The sequence below is a fragment of the Nycticebus coucang genome, chromosome 2 (genome assembly GCF_027406575.1).
Source record: "Nycticebus coucang isolate mNycCou1 chromosome 2, mNycCou1.pri, whole genome shotgun sequence".
NCBI classification, from domain to species: domain Eukaryota; kingdom Metazoa; phylum Chordata; class Mammalia; order Primates; family Lorisidae; genus Nycticebus; species Nycticebus coucang.
In genome coordinates this window covers 113,390,909-113,410,300 of record NC_069781.1, presented here as the reverse complement: position 1 = coordinate 113,410,300, position 19,392 = coordinate 113,390,909, and the positions used below count along the sequence as shown (strand labels likewise).

The 19,392-nt window shown below is 51.6% G+C and overlaps 4 protein-coding genes across 13 annotated transcripts in view; 3 read left to right on the top strand and 1 right to left on the bottom strand.

Moving 5' to 3' along the window:
• Positions 1–5,840, top strand: part of SAFB (scaffold attachment factor B) — a 43,718-nt gene extending 37,878 nt beyond the window's left edge. For 2 of the 4 annotated variants that reach the window (XM_053579087.1, XM_053579083.1), the window contains exons 16-21: positions 951–1,088; positions 1,330–1,372; positions 4,420–4,538; positions 4,710–4,807; positions 5,187–5,238; positions 5,530–5,840. In XM_053579087.1, the coding sequence (XP_053435062.1) occupies positions 951–1,088; positions 1,330–1,372; positions 4,420–4,538; positions 4,710–4,807; positions 5,187–5,238; positions 5,530–5,659 (580 nt within the window). In that variant the 3' untranslated portion in view covers positions 5,660–5,840. The remainder of the gene's footprint in view (positions 1–950; positions 1,089–1,329; positions 1,373–4,419; positions 4,539–4,709; positions 4,808–5,186; positions 5,239–5,529) is intronic. The other 2 variants (XM_053579079.1, XM_053579078.1) reach the window with 1 other exon arrangement.
• Positions 5,841–9,687: 3,847 nt separating this feature from the next.
• On the bottom strand, positions 9,688–11,408 carry MICOS13 (mitochondrial contact site and cristae organizing system subunit 13). The gene is made up of 4 exons (XM_053579125.1): positions 11,294–11,408; positions 10,480–10,657; positions 10,286–10,337; positions 9,688–9,914 (listed from the first exon to the last, which is right to left on the bottom strand). Exons 1-4 carry the CDS (start codon positions 11,320–11,322, stop codon positions 9,817–9,819), a joined length of 357 nt encoding a protein of 118 aa, XP_053435100.1. The 5' UTR covers positions 11,323–11,408; the 3' UTR covers positions 9,688–9,816.
• A 25-nt stretch (positions 11,409–11,433) lies between these two features.
• On the top strand, positions 11,434–17,941 carry HSD11B1L (hydroxysteroid 11-beta dehydrogenase 1 like). Of its 6 annotated transcripts, none has more exons than XR_008377504.1 (8): positions 11,438–13,766; positions 13,850–13,980; positions 14,564–14,675; positions 14,991–15,082; positions 15,355–15,448; positions 15,592–15,757; positions 15,850–16,321; positions 17,815–17,941. XR_008377504.1 is itself a non-coding variant. In XM_053579094.1 (8 exons), the coding sequence occupies exons 2-8, from the start codon at positions 13,694–13,696 to the stop codon at positions 16,043–16,045; spliced, it is 864 nt and encodes a 287-aa protein (XP_053435069.1). In that variant the 5' UTR covers positions 11,438–11,669; positions 13,648–13,693; the 3' UTR covers positions 16,046–16,617. The 6 variants fall into 6 exon arrangements, 5 of the variants coding, with proteins under 5 accessions (XP_053435081.1, XP_053435069.1, XP_053435065.1 ...); XM_053579094.1 differs by lacking the exon at positions 17,815–17,941 and having other exon boundaries at positions 11,438–11,669; positions 13,648–13,766; positions 15,850–16,617; XM_053579090.1 differs by lacking the exon at positions 17,815–17,941 and having other exon boundaries at positions 11,438–12,037; positions 13,648–13,766; positions 15,850–16,617.
• Positions 17,942–18,023: 82 nt separating this feature from the next.
• On the top strand, positions 18,024–19,384 carry RPL36 (ribosomal protein L36). Of its 2 annotated transcripts, none has more exons than XM_053579118.1 (4): positions 18,024–18,152; positions 18,317–18,420; positions 19,023–19,157; positions 19,232–19,384. In XM_053579118.1, exons 2-4 carry the CDS (start codon positions 18,328–18,330, stop codon positions 19,319–19,321), a joined length of 318 nt encoding a protein of 105 aa, XP_053435093.1. In that variant the 5' UTR covers positions 18,024–18,152; positions 18,317–18,327; the 3' UTR covers positions 19,322–19,384. The 2 variants fall into 2 exon arrangements, with proteins under 2 accessions (XP_053435093.1, XP_053435090.1); XM_053579115.1 differs by having other exon boundaries at positions 18,125–18,152; positions 18,314–18,420.
• The last annotated feature ends 8 nt before the right edge of the window (positions 19,385–19,392 follow it).

Here is a 19,392-nt window from a genome sequence, read left to right as displayed (position 1 = left end):
TTAAGGGAAGGACGGTAGGTACATGGGTGTGCTCTATATTCCAGCAGGGATCCCAAGATGGCGGTATACAGTGATGCTGATTAAATCATTGAGTTCTAGTCTAGGCACCCAGAGCAGCACATAATATGTGCTTAGGGGGCAGCCAAGCACCGAAAACCATCTTGTTTTAGACCCTGTCCTGATGTTTTAATCCAGTGTAATTTCTTTTGCTCATTCCTGTAATAAGATTAATTTCTCAAACATACAGATGAGAGAGATGAATAGGAAAGTGCTAGATACCAGTAGGATGGGCACCTAAAATCAAACTTTTCTGTCAGGAATTGGGTGAATAAATTCAGCATTGATCGTATCAGGCCTTCTGCATACATTGTAACTTGGGACAAATTGGGCTATTTCTTATTTTCTATCTCATGAAATAAAGAGGAACCCATGTATATAATTTGACTTCGGCAAGGGCCTTCTAAGCTGTTCTAGGACCATTGATGTCTTTTATAAAATACTGATGCTGAGAGTCTGTGGCAGTCATTGGTGTGCTAAAACAGTATGTTTCAAGTGCTTCTGTTATTGCCAGGGCAGCAACTCAGTGTCCGGGTCAGAGGGGTGTCAGGTGTTCTGGAGAAAGCTCCTGAGACTAGATGCTTGCACTGGTTTCCTGAGAGGTAGCTGTGTGGAGTTCCTGAGGCTGTCTATAGGCAGCACCTGAGACTGCCTACATCTTAACTCTGCTGTTTTGCATGGAGCAGGGGAGGGGCATGTTGGACAAAATAGAAACAGTCATTCAATCAGTGGTCAAATCAGATCTCAGTTCATGTGGCAAAGAACACTCCTGGTGAAATTCTTTTTTCTGTGAAGTATTAGGGGCCAGGGACAGTTTGAGGCTCCTTCAGCTCAACGAAGGTCATATATTTGGAGGGCAGATGGCTCTATTCCTCTCCCCTATGCCCTCACAGGCGAGATGATGCCTATTGGCCAGAAGCCAAGCGGGCTGCCCTGGATGACCGCTATCATTCTGACTTCAACCGCCAAGATCGCTTTCATGACTTTGACCACAGGGACCGAGGCCGCTACCCTGACCACTCAGTTGACAGGTCAGTTGGGCCCCTGCCTGCTTGGTGCAGGTTTTCTTCCTGCTGGTTCATTCTCTGAGAATGAGGAGTGGCCTTTCTGGGCTCTGAGCTATCAGGCCATTCCCTTGGTACTGAGTCATTCAGGCTTATGCATCACCTACATTTGGTTTGGGAAACAGTGCTTTTCATTTGGGGGTCTGATTGGCCTCTGTATTAGCAAGCCTATTCTCTTTATGGTTTGATTTTAAATTACCTTTTTCAGGAGAGAAGGTTCAAGGTCAATGATGGGAGAAAGAGAAGGACAGGTAAGTCAGCTACAGCTTTTCTCGTAGCATTGATTGCCTTCCTTTCTGCATACCTCCTTCTTCCTCTTACTTGAGTCAGGGGAAAAGCATAGCTCCTTCTATGTTTGGGATGAAAATGTGTGATGTTTGTGCTTGGTCATGGCTGTCAATTAGAGAGTTATTCTGAAGTCTATTTTTGCCTAGACCCTAAGTTTCTGTGTGCCATCTCACTGATCACACTGGTGCAGCAGTGCTGGCAGACCCTTATGGGGGTCCATCTGTTCTCTTAGAAAGTACCTGGTGAACATGCTGCAGCTAACTCATGTACTGTTGCATCCATGGACTCATCTGCCCCACGTGCACCTAGTGAAGCTGTGGCCAGTGTGTCTGGTCCCGAGGCCCTTCCTGTTTGTGTCAAAGGAAAAGAAGGTCACATTTGGTCAGTCCAGGGCCCCACTTAGCCTTAGAAAACAACTAAGTCTCTGGTCCACATTGATCCTTTTTGTAGGATTAGCACATTAGACAAATAAGCTGAATTTTCTCCTTGTCTTCTTACATTTAAATTGAGGATTTTCCAGAAAGAGTCTTAGTTCTTTAGTGGGTTTTACTTGAAAAGTTGGATAGGCAGGAAGGCTGTGGCAAGGACACTGTTATAGTGGAGCTGATGCCTCTTCCCTGTTGGCTTTTCCTCATTAGAAGAAGCTTGACTTTATGGGGCCTCAAAGAGGTAGTGCACCAGCCCCATATGCTGGAGGTGGCGGGTTCAAACCCAGCCCCGGCCAAAAACTGCAAAAAAAAAAAAAAAAAGGAAGCAGTTTGACTTTCCAGCTTCATTCTCCTCCCTGGATTCTATGATGCAGCTGGGGGTACCCAAGTGTTTACCTCTATCTTAGGGATCCTCTTCTGCCTCAGGAGAAGTTTCATGACTCTCACAATTCCTTTTTTCCTGCTTCTGGAAGTGCAGCAAAAATCTAGAACTAGTGTCTGGGTATTCTTTGATGGAGAGATGTGGTCCAGTGGAGAATCAGAGTAGGGGTGACATTTCGGTGTCACCTGCTTCCTGCTAGGCCTGTTTCTCCAGCTGTGAGATGAGGATGGTTATTTCTCCTATGTAGAGCAGTGGAGGATTTATGTGAGGTGGCACATGAGTCTGCATGGAGTGTGTGCAGTTGCTATCCAAGGCTGTTTATCTGCACTAGCTGCTTTTTAAGAGGTTATCAGATAATGTTCCCCTGAATCTGAAAAGCAGTTGGATTCTTTTTCCTCATGTACCCAGCCAAAAATGAGACATTAGTGTTGCTCCAAATGACACATGGTGACATCTGCCTGGAAAGAAAGCTAGCACAGAACTTTAGGACTTTGTTGAACTGCTATATGGCTTGGTTGAACAGAAAACTGTGGGTTCATTGTTAAGATATTAGGGAAGGATGAAAATGACTAAACAACTAGATGCCTACTTTGTGTCAAAATGCTGTCTTGTTTTGCATAGTGATTTCTTTAAAATGAAGCTATCTAAAACCATCAGGTGTAATTTTTTTTACGTCAATATGCCTTGAAGATGATTTACAGAAATACTATTTCAGGAGTCCCATTTAAGAAGCTCTTGGATTTGGCAGCACTGCCTTGCATGAATGCTGTGGCTCTAATTGTACCCTTGAGGGAACAAGGCTATACTATGTCCATCTTGCAAAATTAACCCCCTTTTCTTATTTTGTTTAGGGGAGGTGTCATAGCACATGTTTGGGGAAAATAGACCAGAGAACTAGGCAACAGTGCTGCACAGTAGGCTGTTGTAAGCAGTGGGTAGGACCACACCTTGCACCGATGACATGCAAGAGGGGGCCATCTGTGCTCTCACCCTGAAAGAGTTCCCCATTTAATGGGGGAGGTGAACTTGAACATGTACAACTAGGCCATGAGAAGCATCCGAGAGGATTTCATTACCAGGATTGCTTTCTAGTTTTTTCTCACCTAGAATGTGGTCCGGGAGCAAAACCACAAAGGCCCTGGTATCTGTGGAAAAAAGGGCAACATGACCATGGAGCCAAAGCCATCTTAATAGCTTCCAAGAAAATCAGGCTGCAGAGTTCTTCCATCCACAGAACAGGCTTTGAGTAAATATTAACCTTGGGCTTCAAAGAAGTGAGCATAGAACGTAAAGTTTTGTTTTGTCTGTCAAATAGTAGGGAGGACATGGATAAGAACGCATGTGGCCTGTGCTGGCCAAGGGGATGCTACCCTCCAGCTCCACCTGACAGGAGTCCTACAGCCTAAACAAAGCAATAGCAAGACTTACTTAGAAAATGGTCACAATGAAAAGCTGCATTTAATTAAATACCATCGTAGCATTGGTGTTTACCACAGCAGCAGTTACTCAAATCATGCATATGGATTTTTTTTTTTTAAGGAAAATAACCCTGTCAGCCTTCAAGACATAGTATTCCCAATACAAGTGTTAACCTTTTCACCTGTCCTGTCATTGGAACTAGGGAATCTGGTAGTAGATAGGCAGGAGTGTTGCTTGTAGCTACATATTACTTCCTTTGCTGTGGAAGGGAGAAATTTGTGAAACTGAATTTCTAGTACATGCATATGTTAAAGGTTATAAACAAGCCTTTACGCTTGATAAGAGAACACCTTTGGCTCCTGGCCACTAACTGTATGAGCTGTGGGCCCTGGAGCGCTATTTTGAGCATCATCGTAGTTAGTGGCCCTCCTGGCTCTGGTTATGCCATGGGAACCCTCCCCATGGAAATGCCCTCCTTGGTGTCAAGCAGCCACTGGGTCCCAGCATCCTCTCCCTGGTAGCCTTCCAGGTATGAATTGACTGCCTTTTAGATGAGGGTTAATCTTGGCCCTGCATTTCCATTGTTTAGCAGCTCCCATTTGCCCTTTTGGTGCTAGGACCCAAGGCTACAGGTTTTAGGGAGGCAACTGTGCCATGCCGGCTGAGAAGGCCTGTCAGCACTTCAGGAGTTATTGTCATCATTAGTGGGTTGCCCAAAAGGCCTTGGGATCTGGTGGTTAATACTGAAGCTTTCTCTTCCTTCTGGGTTCTTACTATCCAGCATTACCCTGAACGCCATGGAGGACCAGAGCGCCATGGCCGGGACTCCCGAGATGGCTGGGGGGGCTATGGCTCTGACAAGAGGCTAAGTGAAGGCCGGGGGCTGCCTCCTCCCCCCAGGTTAGTGTCCCACATCCCATAGTGCCTGTCCCACTGGGGGGGCTGCTGGGATGAGAGATGGGGTGTGAGAGAGCTGGGTGAGCCCATTGGGCAGGGAGCCAGTTCCTATTTCCCCAGCCACCCTGCCCATACTGATGGGGGCAATCCAAATCAGAGATGTCTTTTTTCAAGGGGCAGACGGGACTGGGGGGACCGAAGAGAGGATGACCGGGCATGGCAAGGTGCAGCTGATGGAGGCATGATGGACAGGGATCACAAGAGGTGGCAAGGTGAGGAGGGGGCTCCTGGTCAGAACTGGTGTGTCTTTGTTGGGAAGCCTCTGAAACAATTGAGCCACTCTGGCTCTACCTACCACTGTCCTGCTAGGCTCCTGGAGTAGTGGTGCTCATGGTAACTTGAATGAGCATACTGTTCGTATGCTCACATGCCATACGAACATGCCATAGTGACACTAATCTCTGTATGGGCACATGGCACAGTGACACTAATCTCTGGAGGTCTGGACCAGGAATGGGGCAGCAGGCATAGTGAGGCTAGATGTGTGCAGTACGTGTGCTAAGGCATCCTGCTGGCGTCTGATACTTCTGAATTTAACAGGGTGCTGTAACCAACATTGGACACTTTGTGAAGGGTGTGTCTTTCTTCCAGGTGGTGAAAGAAGCATGTCTGGCCACATGATGAACCAGGGAGGGATGTCAGGGTAAGGCATTTTGTCACTGATGCTAGTCTTTCCCTGTGGTGGCTCCCTTCTCTGCATTTTGGTCTGCCTCAGGGAAGATTTAAAACCAAGTGAATATTCCCAACTAACGCCACCTTCCCCCCAACTGTGATGCAGGGTTGGTCATCTGAGGCAGATGGAGTTTATCTGCTACTGGGAGTGGGGGATCAGGTGGGGCACCTGCCTGTGGGCAGCCCCCTCTAGTCTGTGTAGGCTGAGATGGGGCCAGAGTGGAAGAGCTTCCTGAACAAAAGCTTTTGAATTTGTTTCTAGGCGTGGCAGCTTTGCCCCTGGTGGGGCCTCCCGGGGCCACCCAATCCCACGGGGCAGAATGCGAGGCGGGTTTGGAGGCCAGAGTCGAGGGAGCAGGCCCAGCGACAGCCGCTTCACTCGCCGCTACTAAATACTTTGAACCCTGTGTCCTGTCATGTGGCAACAAGACTATGTTCTGTTAGAAGTTATCTTAAACTGTGTAAAAATATTTTTTTTATCTGCTGCCATATTATAGCTCAACACAATGTGAATTTGTTTTTTGTTTGTGTTTTTTTTTTGTAATAAATGTGTTTCTGTTCACATACCCTTTATTTAAAGTGTCATCTCTTTGTTTTCACCAGTTTAAGTGAAGTGAAATTATGCTTAGCATTTCAGTTGTTTCTGAGCTGCACTCCTCTCCCATACCCAGACCTCTTAAAGCAAGTGCTGAAAGGCAGTAAATGCAGGTCTTCTCCCCAAGAATCATGCATCCTTCAGACAAGGGAGGGTCTGGGGTGGTCAGAGACAGTGGAGCTGTCATGGTGGTGGCTGGGGTGCAGGATAGAAGAGACTTGGCCACCACAGGGGGCTGTGGGGCAGCCAGGGCTGAATACAGCTGTCTTGAGCAAGGGTGACTTGTGGAAGACACAAGGAACTAGCATGCCTCAGAATATAGGGAGTTTTGAGTTTCTAGGGCTTCTGTAGCAGATTTACACAAACTTAATATGAAATTCATAATACCATCTTACAGTTCTATAGATCAAAAAAATTTACCATTTTAAGGTATGCAGTTCAGTTAGGTACATTCCCAATGTTGTACAACTATCAACCAGTATCCATTTCTAGAACTTTAAATATCTCACACAACTATACCTACCCATTAAACACTTAACTCCCCAGCCCCTGGCACCTACCATTCTACTTTGTAATCTCTGGCAATCTGAGAACACTAGAGATCTCCCACGTGTGGAATCACATGGGATTTGCTTTATTTTAGCTGGCCTGGGCAGGGTTCAAACTTGCCACCCTTGGTATATATAGCTGGTGCCACAACCACTGTGCCAGATCTTGCCTTTTCTGTCTGACTTATTTCATTGAGCATGTTTTCACGGTTCATCCACATTATAGCCCATGTCAAGTGTTTCATTCCTTTTTGTGGCTAAATAATCACAATTTTTTATCAGTCAAGAGGACTTCAGGTTGCTTCCACCTCTTAATTATCGGGAATAATGCTGCTGTGAATACTGGTGTAAATATCTGAGTCCCTGTTTCCTTTGGATACATACCTATGTGTGGAAATGCTGAATCATATAGTAATTTCCTGTTTAGTTTTCTGAGGAATCACCATACTGTTTTCCACAGTAGCTGCACCATTTTACATCCCCATCAGCAAAGCGTAAGGGTTCCAGCTTCACATCCTCACCAACACTTTTTTTTCCTCTTTTTTATAAAGCCATCTTAATGAGCGTGAAGTGGTATAGCACATTGTGGTTTTGATTTCCATTTCCCTAATGATTAGTGATGTTGAGCATCTTTTCATGTACGTATTGTTCTTTCATCTTTTTTTTTTTTTTTCTAGAAAAAGGGTCTCTTACCTAGGCTAGAGTGCAATCATACAGCTCAGGACAGCCTGCAATTGTTAGGCTCAAGTGACCCTCCTCTCCTGGCCTACTGTATCTTCTTTAGAGAAATGTCAAGTTTTTGCTTATTTTTGAACTGGGTTTTTTTTTTTTTTGCAGTTTTTGGCCAGGGCTGGGTTTGAACCCGCCACCTCTGGCATATGGGGCCAGCACCCTACCCCTTTGAGCCACTGGGTTTTGAGTTGGATCATATATATATGTGTGTGTATGTGTATATATATATATTTTTTTTTTTTTTTTTTGAGGCAGTCTTGCTGTGCTGCCTTGGCTAGAATGCATGGCCTTAGGCTAGCTCACACCAACCTCAAACTTCTGGATTCAAGCCATCCTCCTGCTTCAGCCTCCGGCGTAGCTGGGGCTAGAGGTGCCGGCTACAATGCCTGACTAATTTTTCTATCTTTAGTAGAGACAGGGGTCTTGTTCTGCTCAGGCTGGTCTTGAACTCCTGAGCTCAGGCAATCCTTCTACTTTGACTTCCCAGCATGTTAGGATTACAGGCATGAGCCACTACATACAGTCCATTTATATATTCATGACATTAAGCTCTTAACAGATAAATGAGTTGTGAATGTTTCCTCCCATTCTGTGGATTATCTTTTTCACTACTGATGGTGGAGTTTTTTTTGCAGTTTTTGGCCGGGGCTGGGTTTGAACCCCCCACCTCTGGCATATGGGGCTGGTGCCCTACTCCTTTGAGCCACAAGGACCGCCCGTTTTTTTTTTTGTTTGTTTGTTTTTTAATGTGTTGGAGTGCAGTGGCTATTCATAGGACAATCATAGCTCATAGCAGCCTCAAACTCCTGGGCTCAAGTGATCCTCCTGCCTCCACGTCACACATAGCTGGGACTACAGGGGCCCAATACCACTGTACCCAGCTGACAGCATACTTTGCTGCATAAAAGTTTTGACAAAGCCCACTCTAGTTTTCCTTTTCTTGCCTGTCCTTACCGTGTTATGTCTAAGAAATCAATGCCAAATCCAGTATCTTAAGGCTTCTCCCATTTCCTTTTAGGAGTTTTACCGTTTTGGGTCTTAAGTTTAGGTTTTGGAACAGAGGGGGAGCCACTTCTAGGTGGCCACTTAGGGTTCCTGTCATGCTGGACTCCCACTGCCTGCCATCTCTGCTGCCATCGCCAATATCGCCATATACTAGCTTACCCTGGACCCTGTTCCTCACCTGTCTTGGTCCAGCTTGCTACAAGCCAACAAAATAAACTGAGAATGCGGCTTCCTCCTGTCCAAGTGACACTGTGCTGTGCACACCAGCCCTGCCTTGCTCTGTATTCCACCCCTGGCACTCAGTTTTCTCATCTGTAAAACACCCCTCCTCTACTCTGGTCCATGTGGCTGGAGAATTTGAGGGGCTGTGGGTGTGGCCAGATGCTCCCTTGGTTTCCCTCCCAGCCTATTCAAGTCGCTGCTGGAGCTGCCCTCTAGAGTCTGTTGCACAGCCCCCCATCATCCCCTGACCAGACAGCTGCACACATGTCAGTTGATGGCGGGTCGGACCTATGATATGAAGCCCATGGCAACTTCCCAGCCAAGGGAAGGAGCTGCAGGACTCAGCTGCCAGGATGGAGGTGTAGGGGGCCCAGCAGGCAGCTGCTCATCTCTCCCTGCAGAGTCAAACAGATTCTCCAGAGAATTGTCCCCAGAGGGTGGTCTTTGCTCCCTTCATCTGTAGCATGTGTCTACCTCCTGAGCTCTGCCCTCTAAACCGAGCAACATAAACTCTGGCACTCTTAGGATTGGGGGATCTTGTTCCAGTTTGTGGGGACTCTCATCCAGACTGGCTCCCTATTCCAGGGGCACATCCTGACAAGGTATCTAGTTCTCCACCCAACCCACTCCCTCCCCTGTCTTTCTGAAAACACCAAACACAGGCTTCTAATCACCAACCTCGTGGGACATCCTTTGTGGCCTTGTAGGGAGCTCCTGGACAACCCACCCTCCCAGAGCTCAGAGCCTGATTAAGGGAGACATTCAGGTGGCCAGGCAACCACAACAGCAGGTGGCAGGGATGGCATCCCATGGGAGAAGGGTATATCTGGGAGATGGGATTGGGGAGACCCTCTGAAAGGCAATAAACCCCAGCTTGTGTTTGCCAGCAATCACCAGGATTGTCAGGGAGGGGGTGGGATGAGGGTGGTGACCGTGTATCAGGGAACTGAGAAGACAGAAGATCAGCAGCCTCGAGGGCTCTTGCCATGTTGAATGGTGAAGGGGACTCACAATTTTGCCCGTGCTTCCAAGCCCTTGCTCTCAGATTGTCCCACCCTGGGTTCGGCCTCCCAGCACCAAGGAACCCCCAACCCATGATTGCCTTCAGTACATTCTTATCCCTTCCTGGGGCCCCTGAGCACTACCTGCTCTGACTTCCCACACCAGGTTGAGAGCCAGAAGGCAAAGGGGTGAATCATGGTCTGTGGCCAAAGTCAAGCCCCAAGGAGCCACCAGGAGCCAGAAGCTCAGGCCCTGGCACTCTGGTCATTGGCAGACCCACCCCATGACCCTCAGGGCTAGCACACAGGTCAAGGAACACTTCTGAAGTCCTTTATTGGGCCAGCAAGGCCAGGAGCTGCCCTTCGAGTGGGGTCCTGTCTAGAATCTTCAGGTCAGTGGCGTCCCTGCCCCTTCTCACCCAGAGCAGGCAGCCTCCGCTGACTCACTACCTGGTACGTGCCTTCACATATTCCCAGCCCTCCTTGGAGTACTCGCAGGCCTTAGAGGGAGCGACAGACAGAGCCGAGATCACTGTGATGACACCTGCAGGAAAGGTATGGCCACCCAGTGAAGTCCCCTACTCAGCCTTGGCCAAGCCCCAGGAAAAACTCTTAAGTTGGCAAGGCTTTTATAGAGGAAAATTGAGGCAAACAAGAGGCAGGGCCTTGTTCTGTTCAAGTTCACAGGACAAGCTCTGAAGAGAACTCTTATATTCTATCTGACAGTGCACAGACCAGCCCTCTAAGGAGAATCCTTCATTGCCTCTTCCCTGGAATCTCCATTCCTCTGATCAATAGGAGACACATACAGAGCAGAAAAAGGGATGGACAAAAAGGAATGGCCAGGAAGCAAGGAAGGGTGCTAGCCTGGGGTCTCTGGAGCCACCTCCCAAGCAGAGGGACTAGGGGGCCTACCTGAATTCCAGGAGTCACGGATGGGAAAGGAAATCTTTGGAGGGGCTGGGAGCTGGGAAGAGAGACAAAATGGTGAAAAGTGCTCAGATCTTGGGATCATGCCACACCCCAGGACAAAAGATACCAAGCAGGGCTGGAAGGACCCCACAGCTGAACTCCCACCAAGCCCTGGCCTCACTCCCAGGTCTGGGTACCTTGGGTATTTGCAGGCCTGTCTGGTCACACACGTACTGGCCGAATTGGTACATGGCCGGGGGAACCACCTCCCCAGCCTTCCGCAGTGCTGCCTCGCTCTTGTCGCTGGGCCCCAGCAGTTCCTGGTCGTACACAAGGTAGACGGCGCCCCCAGCAACACTGCCCTTGATGAGGAGCCTGCAGGAAGGGAAAGGACGGAAGCTAAGTGGACACTGCTGGCTCACAAGAAGTTAGACCCTTCCGGGGACTCGCAGTTCAGAGTGACACCCCGTGGCATCACACGCACACAACTGTACAGTGTGCAGAGCAAGGAGACTTACCAACATTTTAACTGGCAAACTGACGCCGGGAGAAGAATAGTGGGTCACTCCAGGTCCCACAGAGAACAGGGACAGTGAAGACGTAAGACCTCTGACTTTCTAGAAGCCTTTCATCCCAGGGAGGGACTCTCTGCGAGCAACCCAGGGGTTTTCCTAAGTGTCCTTGGGCGCTTCCTGTGAAACACTCGCTGCTCTGCGCGCACATTAACCTCCCCATTACCCCGAGTGGCAGGTTTCACCAACTTTCCCACTTCGGAGGGGTCGCCGACACGGTAAGTGAGACGACAAGGTTCGCTGGGGGGAAAGGAGGCGATCGGCGACCTTGGGAAGCCCCAACCCGCTTGTGCCTCGGTTTCCCTAGGTGGGCCAAGAGTGTGAGGAGGGGCTGACACTATGAAAAGAGAAGAGCAAGTCGGGACCAAACCAGAGAGCAGTGCCCACTGGAGGGGGACGTGCTCGGGTCTCCGGGAGCGTCTCCCGCGGCCTCACGCACCTCATCAGCGACCACACACGAGCCACCATGGTCGCTCAGCTCCGCGCGCAAGGACACTCGACTCGCCTGCCGCTTCCGGTCGGGATAGTCTTTCTTGTCAGCCGTAGAGGCCTCTGGGAGTCCGAGTCTTGTTACTTACTGCTCAAGGGTCTCTGGGAGATGTACCAGCCGCAAAACTGTCTGGGAAACGTAGTCGGTACCGCTCAGTAACCGCCTGTTTGCGAAGCTTCCTGGGAAATGTAGTCGTCCTGGCGGCGTGAGGGGAAACAGAGGTCGCCTTTTTGAGTTGAAGTCTGAGTGTGATCCGAGAAGATGTTGGAGCCTAAGAGATCCACCCGCGCCCGCGCGGGGGACTAAAGGCCCGGACTTAGAAAGAGTAAGCCTAGAAGGCGGTTGTCACGGCAACCCGGGGGGATTGTTAGGGAGGAGCGAGTCCTGGGTCACGTGATTGCACTCGGGATGGGGCTTCCGTGTAGCAGGTGGGGCCGAAGCCAAGCCGGGGTAGCAGAGAGCCCCGCGGAAGCTGTTGCCAGGCAACGCTCGGGCGCGTGGTCCCCACGGCCCGGCCCCTCCCTAACTGGAGGAGGTGTGCTTGGAGTCACATGACTCGGGCTCTACTGGGAAGGGGGCGCGGTCCAGGACCCGGTCAGACTAGGCCGTGAAAGGAGACCCGAGGGCGTTCGCGTGGCTCCCAGCCTGGGACCCGGCCCCTCAGGACAGTGGGGAAAACTGAGGCCTGAGTGGGTGAGTGCGTGTTTGGGGGTGCGCAGCGAGTCACACGCCCTGAGGTCCAAGGGGCCAGTGCTTCAAGCCCGGATCTGATCCCTTCCCATTCCTCCCGCATCCTACATCCCAGCCCACCTACTTCAACCTTTAATCTGCCCATCCATCCCGCCTCGTGCCCTCGGTAGAGTGCCGTAGCGTCACAGCTTACAGCAATCTTCAGGTCTTGGGCTTAGGTGATTCTCTTGTCTCAGCCTCCCGAGTAGCTGGGACTACGGGCACCCGCCAGAACGCCCGGCTATTTTTTTGTTGCAGTTTGGCCGAGGCCAGGTTTGAACCCACTACCCTCAGTAACCCTCGGTATATGGGGCCAGCAGGCGCCGCCCCAGATTTCTTATGACAAAAATCCCTTTGGCTGTGTGGAGAGGGAAGGCTGGAGGATTTGCAGATAGGAAAGCCAGAGTGGAGTTAGAGGAACAAACCTGGGCAGGTTTGAGGTCAGATCCTGAGTCTAGGGGCCTGAAGGATGTCAAGGGGAGACGCTAAGAGAATAGCAGGGGGCAAAGGCTATAGGGCTGGACCCAGAGATAGAAGATTTGGGGACACCTCAACACCACCTTCACCTGGTCACTCTCAGCTCCCTGGGTTCTGAGCTCTCCCAGTCCTCATCCAATTCATAGGATAAAAATCCCAAGATGTGATGAGTTTGTACCCTTTTCTGGGAAGACCCATGACCCCTGGAACTTTAAGAACCCTGCCTGTTTTTTCTATTTCACCATCTCCCTGGAGATGTAAATCAGCTCCCACAGGTGAGATCACACCTGAACCCCAATGACTTGGGCACTTCTATCTCCATCCCCAGCCCTGTGCATCCACCTCCTTATAGGTGTCTCCAGAAAGAAGTATCTCTCTGGGCTTCCCCAGCTCTCTGGCCTCCCACATACCTCATATTGCTCTATTGTCAATCTAATACCTATTGAGCACCTACTGTATGCCTAGCATAATTTGCGGCACTGAAGACCTAATAGTGAACAAAACAGAAGCAGGTTTTCAGTTCCTTCCTGCCCTTATGCAGCTGACAGTCTAGGAGAGACAGGGAGAACGAACATGTAACATATTATCAAGTGCTTTCAGTTAATGACAAGTGCTCAGAAGATGAAAGTTCTAGAGGTAAGAGAGACAGGTATGAGGAAGGGAGATTTAGAAAAGAGGTCCCTTCAGAGGAGGTAATTTTTTTTTTTTTTTTTTTTTGCACTGAACTTGAAAGCAGTGAGAGAACAAGCCATTGGGTTATATTTGGGGAAACTGTTTCAATCAGCCAGGGCAAAGGGCCTAAGGCAGGATGGTGAAGAAGAGGCTGCTGTAGCAGAGCACAGTGGGCAAGAAGAGCTGTTCTGTGTAGGGCTGTTTTTATCAGCCCTGTTTTAGGAAGTTCAGTTTTTATCCTAAATAAATCAGGGAGGATTTTCAGCCAGGGGCAGGCAAGATATGATTTACCTGCCAGGTAGAGGGAGGGGTGAGCCACAGTGGTGACCTGGACAGGTGGTGGTTGTGGAGGTGGAGAAGAGGGGGTGGAACCATGGCAGGGAACATCACCAAAGGCTTATCAAACCTGTGTGGCTGTGGGCCAGACCTGTGCTGGCCACCCTCTCTCCCACTGCAGGCCCAGGGAGGGCCATGAAGGTGCTGCTCCTCACAGCGCTGGGGGCCTTGCTCTTCGCCTATTATTGGGATGACAACTTTGACCCAGGTGAGCACCTGGGGCTAGGGGAGAGAAAAGTTGGGCTGGCCATCTTGTCCTCCCTTCAGACTGACCACCCCTGCTCACGCCAGCCAGCCTCCAGGGGGCTCGTGTGCTGCTAACTGGAGCCAGTGCAGGTGTCGGGGAGGAGCTGGCATACCACTATGCACGCTTGGGCTCTCACCTGGTGCTTACTGCCTACACGGAGGCCCTGCTGCAGAAGGTAAGCCGCCCCTGTCCAGTTTAATGGTATAGATGCTAGTGGGGGTGGGGTGAAGAGGGCCTGAGTCTGAATCCCTGCAAATGATCCAGGCTTTCTGTGTGACCTTGGGCAAGACACCCAACCTGAGCCTCAATTTCCTCATTTGGGAAAAGGAAGACAAAGTATCTTCTCATGGGTTATGGTGTTGTGCTTATGCAGCAGCAGGGAATGTTCCTCAATAAAAGGCAGTATTTACAATGTCATGCCTGTGCCCATAGCCACGGTTTTAAAATTCAAAGGGGAGAGACACTTATTAGCAACAACCCGCTGCTGCTTCAAAGGAATGTACCACTCTTAGGGACAAACTTTCCAAATTTTGAAGAGAAGCCAGAACTCTGGAAATTTTGTCATTGGTTTTCAAATGTTGATGAGTAAATAAAACATCCCCCATTCTGGCCTGCTGGCTGCCATTTTGCACCCCCACCCCCAACAGCCCGAAGTGGTAAAGCTTCGGAAATGATGTTGAATGGGACCCGAGGCTCAGAGTAGGGGAGGGAGCCAGCAGCTGGAGAGGAGAGGCCCACGGGCAGCTCTGCCCCCCCAGGTGGTAGGGAACTGCCGGAAGCTGGGCGCCCCCAAGGTCTTCTACATCGCGGCGGACATGGCCTCCCCCGAGGCGCCTGAGCACGTGGTGCAGTTTGCGCTGGACAAGCTGGGTGAGGGGCGGGACCTGGGGTCTAGAGTCTGGGACCTTGGCCTTAGGGCCAGGACCAAAATTGGGGAGGGGATGTGGTAGCAACGGATGCCTGAGGGCGGAGACTTATGTGTTCCGGAGGCCTGACCAGGGGTGGGACCTCACTGGAACAGGGGGAGGAACTCTGGACCGGGTTCCGTAGAGCAGTGCTGGAAGTCTTAGGCCCGAGTCTCTACGATCGTAGGGGCGGGGCCTCGCTCGAACGCTGGGCTGTTGATAAGCCCAGGGGGCGGGGCCTCGGGAGTTAGACTTGGGCTGACTGGCCTTTCTGGACCAGGCGGGCTGGACTACCTGGTGCTGAACCACATCGGCGGCGCTCCGGCTGGCATGCGGTCCCGCAGCGCCCAGGCTACAAGCTGGCTCTTGCAGGTGCTCCGCCCCCTGTATGGCCCCCGCACTCCTCCCGCCTCAGTGCTGCACCCCTCCCCTGCTCCCAGCGTGGCCCTGGCTCCGCCCTCCGGGGCGAGCTCCCAGTCCCTCGCGGTCCTGGTCACGCCCTTCCTAGTCCTACGCCACGCCCCTGGGAACTCAGTCCCCTGGGCCCGCCTGTCTGGGTTCTAGGCTTCTTCCTCTTCTGGGCTTAGGCCCAGCCTCGCCCCCGGCTCTGCTTCCGCCTGGTAACTCACAGTCGCGGTCTGCAGGTGAACTTCCTGAGTTATGTGCAACTGACTTCGCTGGCTCTGCCGAGCCTGACGGATAGCAAGGGCTCCCTGGTCGTGGTGTCCTCGCTGCTTGGTGCGTGCACACGGCCCCAGCTTTTCGGGGCGGTCGGGGAAGATTCAGACTCGATGCGGGCGAGCCTAGAGTGGGCGGGAAGGCTTCGTGGAGGAGGGCGAGCACAGTGTAGCTGTTAAGCCGCTGGCCTCCCGCGCCCCCAGGCCGCGTGCCCACGTCCTTTTCCACCCCCTACTCCGCGTCCAAGTTCGCGTTGGACGGCTTCTTCCGCTCCCTGCGGCGGGAGCTGGACGTGCAGGATGTGAACGTGGCTATCACAATGTGCGTCCTGGGCCTCCGAGATCGCGCCTTCGTGGCCGAGAGAGTCAGGTGAGGCCCGGGCGTGAGCTGGGGCCAGGTCGGGGACTTCAGGAGACCGCCCAGTCCTAACCGCAGTTCCTACCGCGCCCTCCGGTCCCCAGGGGCGTCACTAGGGCCAAGGAGGCCCCGAGGCCCAAGGCGGCCCTGGCCGTGATTCGCGGTGGTGCCACGCGTTCTTCTGGCGTCTTCTACCCCTGGCGCTTCCACCTACTCTGCTTGCTCCGGGGCTGGCTGCCACGCCCGCGCGCCTGGTTCATCCGCCAGGAGTTTAACGTCACCTCTGCAGCTGCCGCCTGAGCTGGGGGTGTTGCCTCTCATCTTCTCCAATGTGGGACGCCATTCAGGACACTAACAGAGACAATTCTGAGAGGGTGGCCACAGCCTAAGACAGTCATAAAGACAGAAAAGCAAAACCGAGAATAACTACCAGCACCTGGAAGTATTCACAGTTGTGGGTGTGTAAAGACAGACCATTGTGTTAGGTGCCTTGTTAGCAACTTGGAAGGCATCGCCTGTCTTTTGGCCGTCACTAGTGCCAAGATTACTGCTTCCATTTTGCAGATGAGGAGACAGGTGAGGTTACCCAGGTCACACCACCCCTGAGCCACACTGGGAGCTGTCTCCATCTCCCATCTAAATCTGTGTCCATGATTTATTTTTCCCACTCATTAAATCTGGGCGCACCCCCAATCCCTGCCACCTTCTCCCAGCTGGGGTCTCTGGTTTGTTCAACATCCCAGGGTGTACAACTGATGTCCAGGATAGAGGAGGAGGGGGAAGAAGACTGGAAGAGTGTGTTCTGGGCTGGACCCAACCTCCTATTTCATAATAAAAATTCTTCTTCCCTGACATGATCTGTTGTTAAAATTCCTTGGTCCTTCCAATTTCTGGCAGTGGGCATGGTGTGTATGTCTGTGTGTGTGCTGGGAACAGAACTCTCTGCTCCATTTCACAGATGGGGACATGGAAGCTGAGAGAGAGAGATGGACCTCACTCAGCAAGGTGGGGGTTAAAGGAAGAGTACTGGTTGTAGAGCAAAGGCTGTTTCTGCAGCCTACATGGTTTGTGTGTCATTAATAAAATGAATCCGGCCCAAAGCCCTTGACTTCCATAATCTCATGGCATCGTCACAGCCTGAGGTTGGTGCTACAGTTGTTCCCCTTGTGCAGATGAGAACATTGAAACTTAGGGGAATCCAGTAGCAAAAGCTGGGATTCTTAGACCACTCTGTCCCTCTTCAAGGCAAGGTGTAGCCTATATCGGCACATCAATATTTACATCAGTTTATTGAAAATTGACATTCTTTCCTTGCCCGCCCCCCAATGGTAAACCAGTGCTGCTACTTGCATAAAGAAAAAGGCTGAGGGGGGCGGCGCCTGTGGCTCAGTGAGTAGGGCGCCGGCCCCATATGCCGAGGGTGGCGGGTTCAAACCCAGCCCCGGCCAAACTGCAACAAAAAAATAGCCGGGCATTGTGGCGGGCGCCTGTAGTCCCAGCTACTCGGGAGGCTGAGGCAAGAGAATCACGTAAGCCCAAGAGTTAGAGGTTGCTGTGAGCCATGTAACGCCACGGCACTCTACCGAGGGCAGTACAGTGAGACTCTTGTCTCTACAAAAAAAAAAAAAAAAAGAAAAAGCCTGAGGGAACAACTTGAGCAGCTTGTGCGAGTGGGTTCTGCAAAAAAGAAAACTGTCGAATGAATAGTTTTATAAAATGCTAACTACTATGGGCTGTCCAAAGACTAAGATAAGAGGTGTAGAAGGGCTAAGCCCAATCAGACCAGTCCCAAACTATAACTGTCCCCCAGAGATAAGTATAAGTCAAAAAGAAAAACCAGAATCTTTTGTTTACACCTCCTGATTCAAAGTTTCTTAGTGCAGTATCCTCGCCTGCACTGCCAAAAATTAGATCAAATGCTACCAGGGGGCACTATAAACACATTGCTTTTCTCAGACCTAGCCAGAGCTGTATATAATGAAACCAATACCCCTGTTAATGTTTAATTTTGTGCCAGGTACGGTTATATCTTGTTCAAACGGTTTGGTATTATTATGCTCATTCTACAGATGGAAGAATTGAGAATCTCGGAGGTGAAGTCACTAGAGCAGGGTCAGCCAGCAAATGTCGGAGGTGGGATTCGAACCCTGTACCCGTTGGTAGAGGGAGTCACGCAGCCACAGCCATGCCCACCGGGTTCTACTCCTGGCCTCGGACTCTGAAGTAAACGCGCATGCTCATGGAACCTGGTTGCGCATGTTCAGGGCGACTGCAGAGACTCCTCCAGCCGCTAGGAGGCGCGCGTGCACGCCCTTGCCTCCCCGGCCTGCGCTTTCCTTGGTGGCAGATATCCCAGGGTTCCGTGCGGTGTCGGCTCTTCCGCCGCGGCCGCCATTGGAGTTTCCCGGTAAGTATGTTCGTGCGGGGTCGGAATCCACCGCCATCCGGGCCCCTGAGCTTGCTGTGCAAGTTGGAGGATGGCTGGGTTTGTCTGATGAGTCCGGAGGAGCCTGGGCGTGGGGTTCCGAGCTTTGGGAACTGCGCCAGCGTCCTCTCCGTTTTTCCCAGCTGTTGTTGCAGCCATGGCTCTGCGCTACCCCATGGCCGTGGGTCTCAACAAGGGCCACAAGGTGACCAAGAACGTGAGCAAACCGAGGCACAGCCGCCGTCGCGGGGTGAGTGCCGGGGAGCGCCGTCAAGGGCAGCGGCCGCCTGGGATTCCCAGGGGGAGCTCTGGGTCGCCGGAGTTGAGGGAAGTGGGGTAGGAGACGGGCTTGCTAGGCCAATGGCGTGATCTCGGACATTATATGAGTCCGTAGGGCCGAGGGAACAACTTGAGCGGCGTGTGCGAGTGGGTTTGGGGTTTCGACCCATTTGCAAGAGGTCCCCAGTAAAACTGGAGCCGGGCCGAGGTTGGAATGGGGAGGGTAAAGATGAGGCTTTGAGTGTTAGGGTGTGTGGGCTCCTTCATTCAGGAGGCAGCCTCGACTCCTTGCGTGTTTAGCCTGTGCCCGGGGCGAGGGAATCCTGGGAGCAGGGAACATCCAGTGGAAAGGGCAGGGTTTTCCTGGGGATGTTAACAACAGGACATAGGGGAGGATTTGCGCTTCCCCGGCACCCGCAGTCACCGTGAAAAGTACTACCTGTTTGTTATTTTGCGTTCTCACAAATAGACGGGAGGAATGTAGCCAGGGGAACTGGGCCGAGCATGAAGTTGACTGAAGGCCCAGATACGGCCCTCAGCCTCCAGCTTTGATGTCCTTGCTTTGCTACTTAGCGCCTAACCAAACACACGAAGTTCGTGCGGGACATGATCCGAGAAGTGTGTGGCTTTGCCCCGTATGAGCGGCGTGCCATGGAGCTGCTCAAGGTCTCCAAGGACAAACGGGCCCTCAAGTTCATCAAGAAAAGAGTAAGTGGGGCTGCCGGTGGGGTGGGGGCAGGTTGGGACTGGGGTCCAGGCTGATGGCCTTCCTTGGCTGGCAGGTGGGGACACACATCCGTGCTAAAAGGAAGCGGGAGGAGCTGAGCAACGTCCTGGCCGCCATGAGGAAAGCAGCTGCCAAGAAGGACTGAAACCCCCTTCCCTCTGTGCACAATAAAACCTTTATAGATAAACCAGACTCTAGTTCTGCTGCCCTGACACT

Excerpts from the sequence above, each read along its gene's own strand:
- MICOS13 (XM_053579125.1), bottom strand. The coding sequence starts at position 11,322 with ATGGTGGCTCGTGTGTGGTCGCTGATGAG. Across the intron at positions 10,658-11,293 it reads CGTGTGTGGTCGCTGATGAG|GCTCCTCATCAAGGGCAGTG; the intron begins GTGCGTGAGGCC and ends CCCTTCCTGCAG. Across the intron at positions 10,338-10,479 it reads CAGGCCTGCAAATACCCAAG|CTCCCAGCCCCTCCAAAGAT; the intron begins GTACCCAGACCT and ends CTCTCTTCCCAG.
- HSD11B1L (XM_053579106.1), top strand. The coding sequence starts at position 13,694 with ATGAAGGTGCTGCTCCTCACAGCGCTGGGGGCCTTGCTCTTCGCCTAT. Across the intron at positions 13,981-14,563 it reads CGGAGGCCCTGCTGCAGAAG|GTGGTAGGGAACTGCCGGAA; the intron begins GTAAGCCGCCCC and ends CTGCCCCCCCAG. Across the intron at positions 14,676-14,990 it reads GTTTGCGCTGGACAAGCTGG|GCGGGCTGGACTACCTGGTG; the intron begins GTGAGGGGCGGG and ends TTTCTGGACCAG.
- RPL36 (XM_053579118.1), top strand. The coding sequence starts at position 18,328 with ATGGCTCTGCGCTACCCCATGGCCGTGGGTCTCAACAAGGGCCACAAG. Across the intron at positions 18,421-19,022 it reads GGCACAGCCGCCGTCGCGGG|CGCCTAACCAAACACACGAA; the intron begins GTGAGTGCCGGG and ends TTTGCTACTTAG. Across the intron at positions 19,158-19,231 it reads TCAAGTTCATCAAGAAAAGA|GTGGGGACACACATCCGTGC; the intron begins GTAAGTGGGGCT and ends CTTGGCTGGCAG.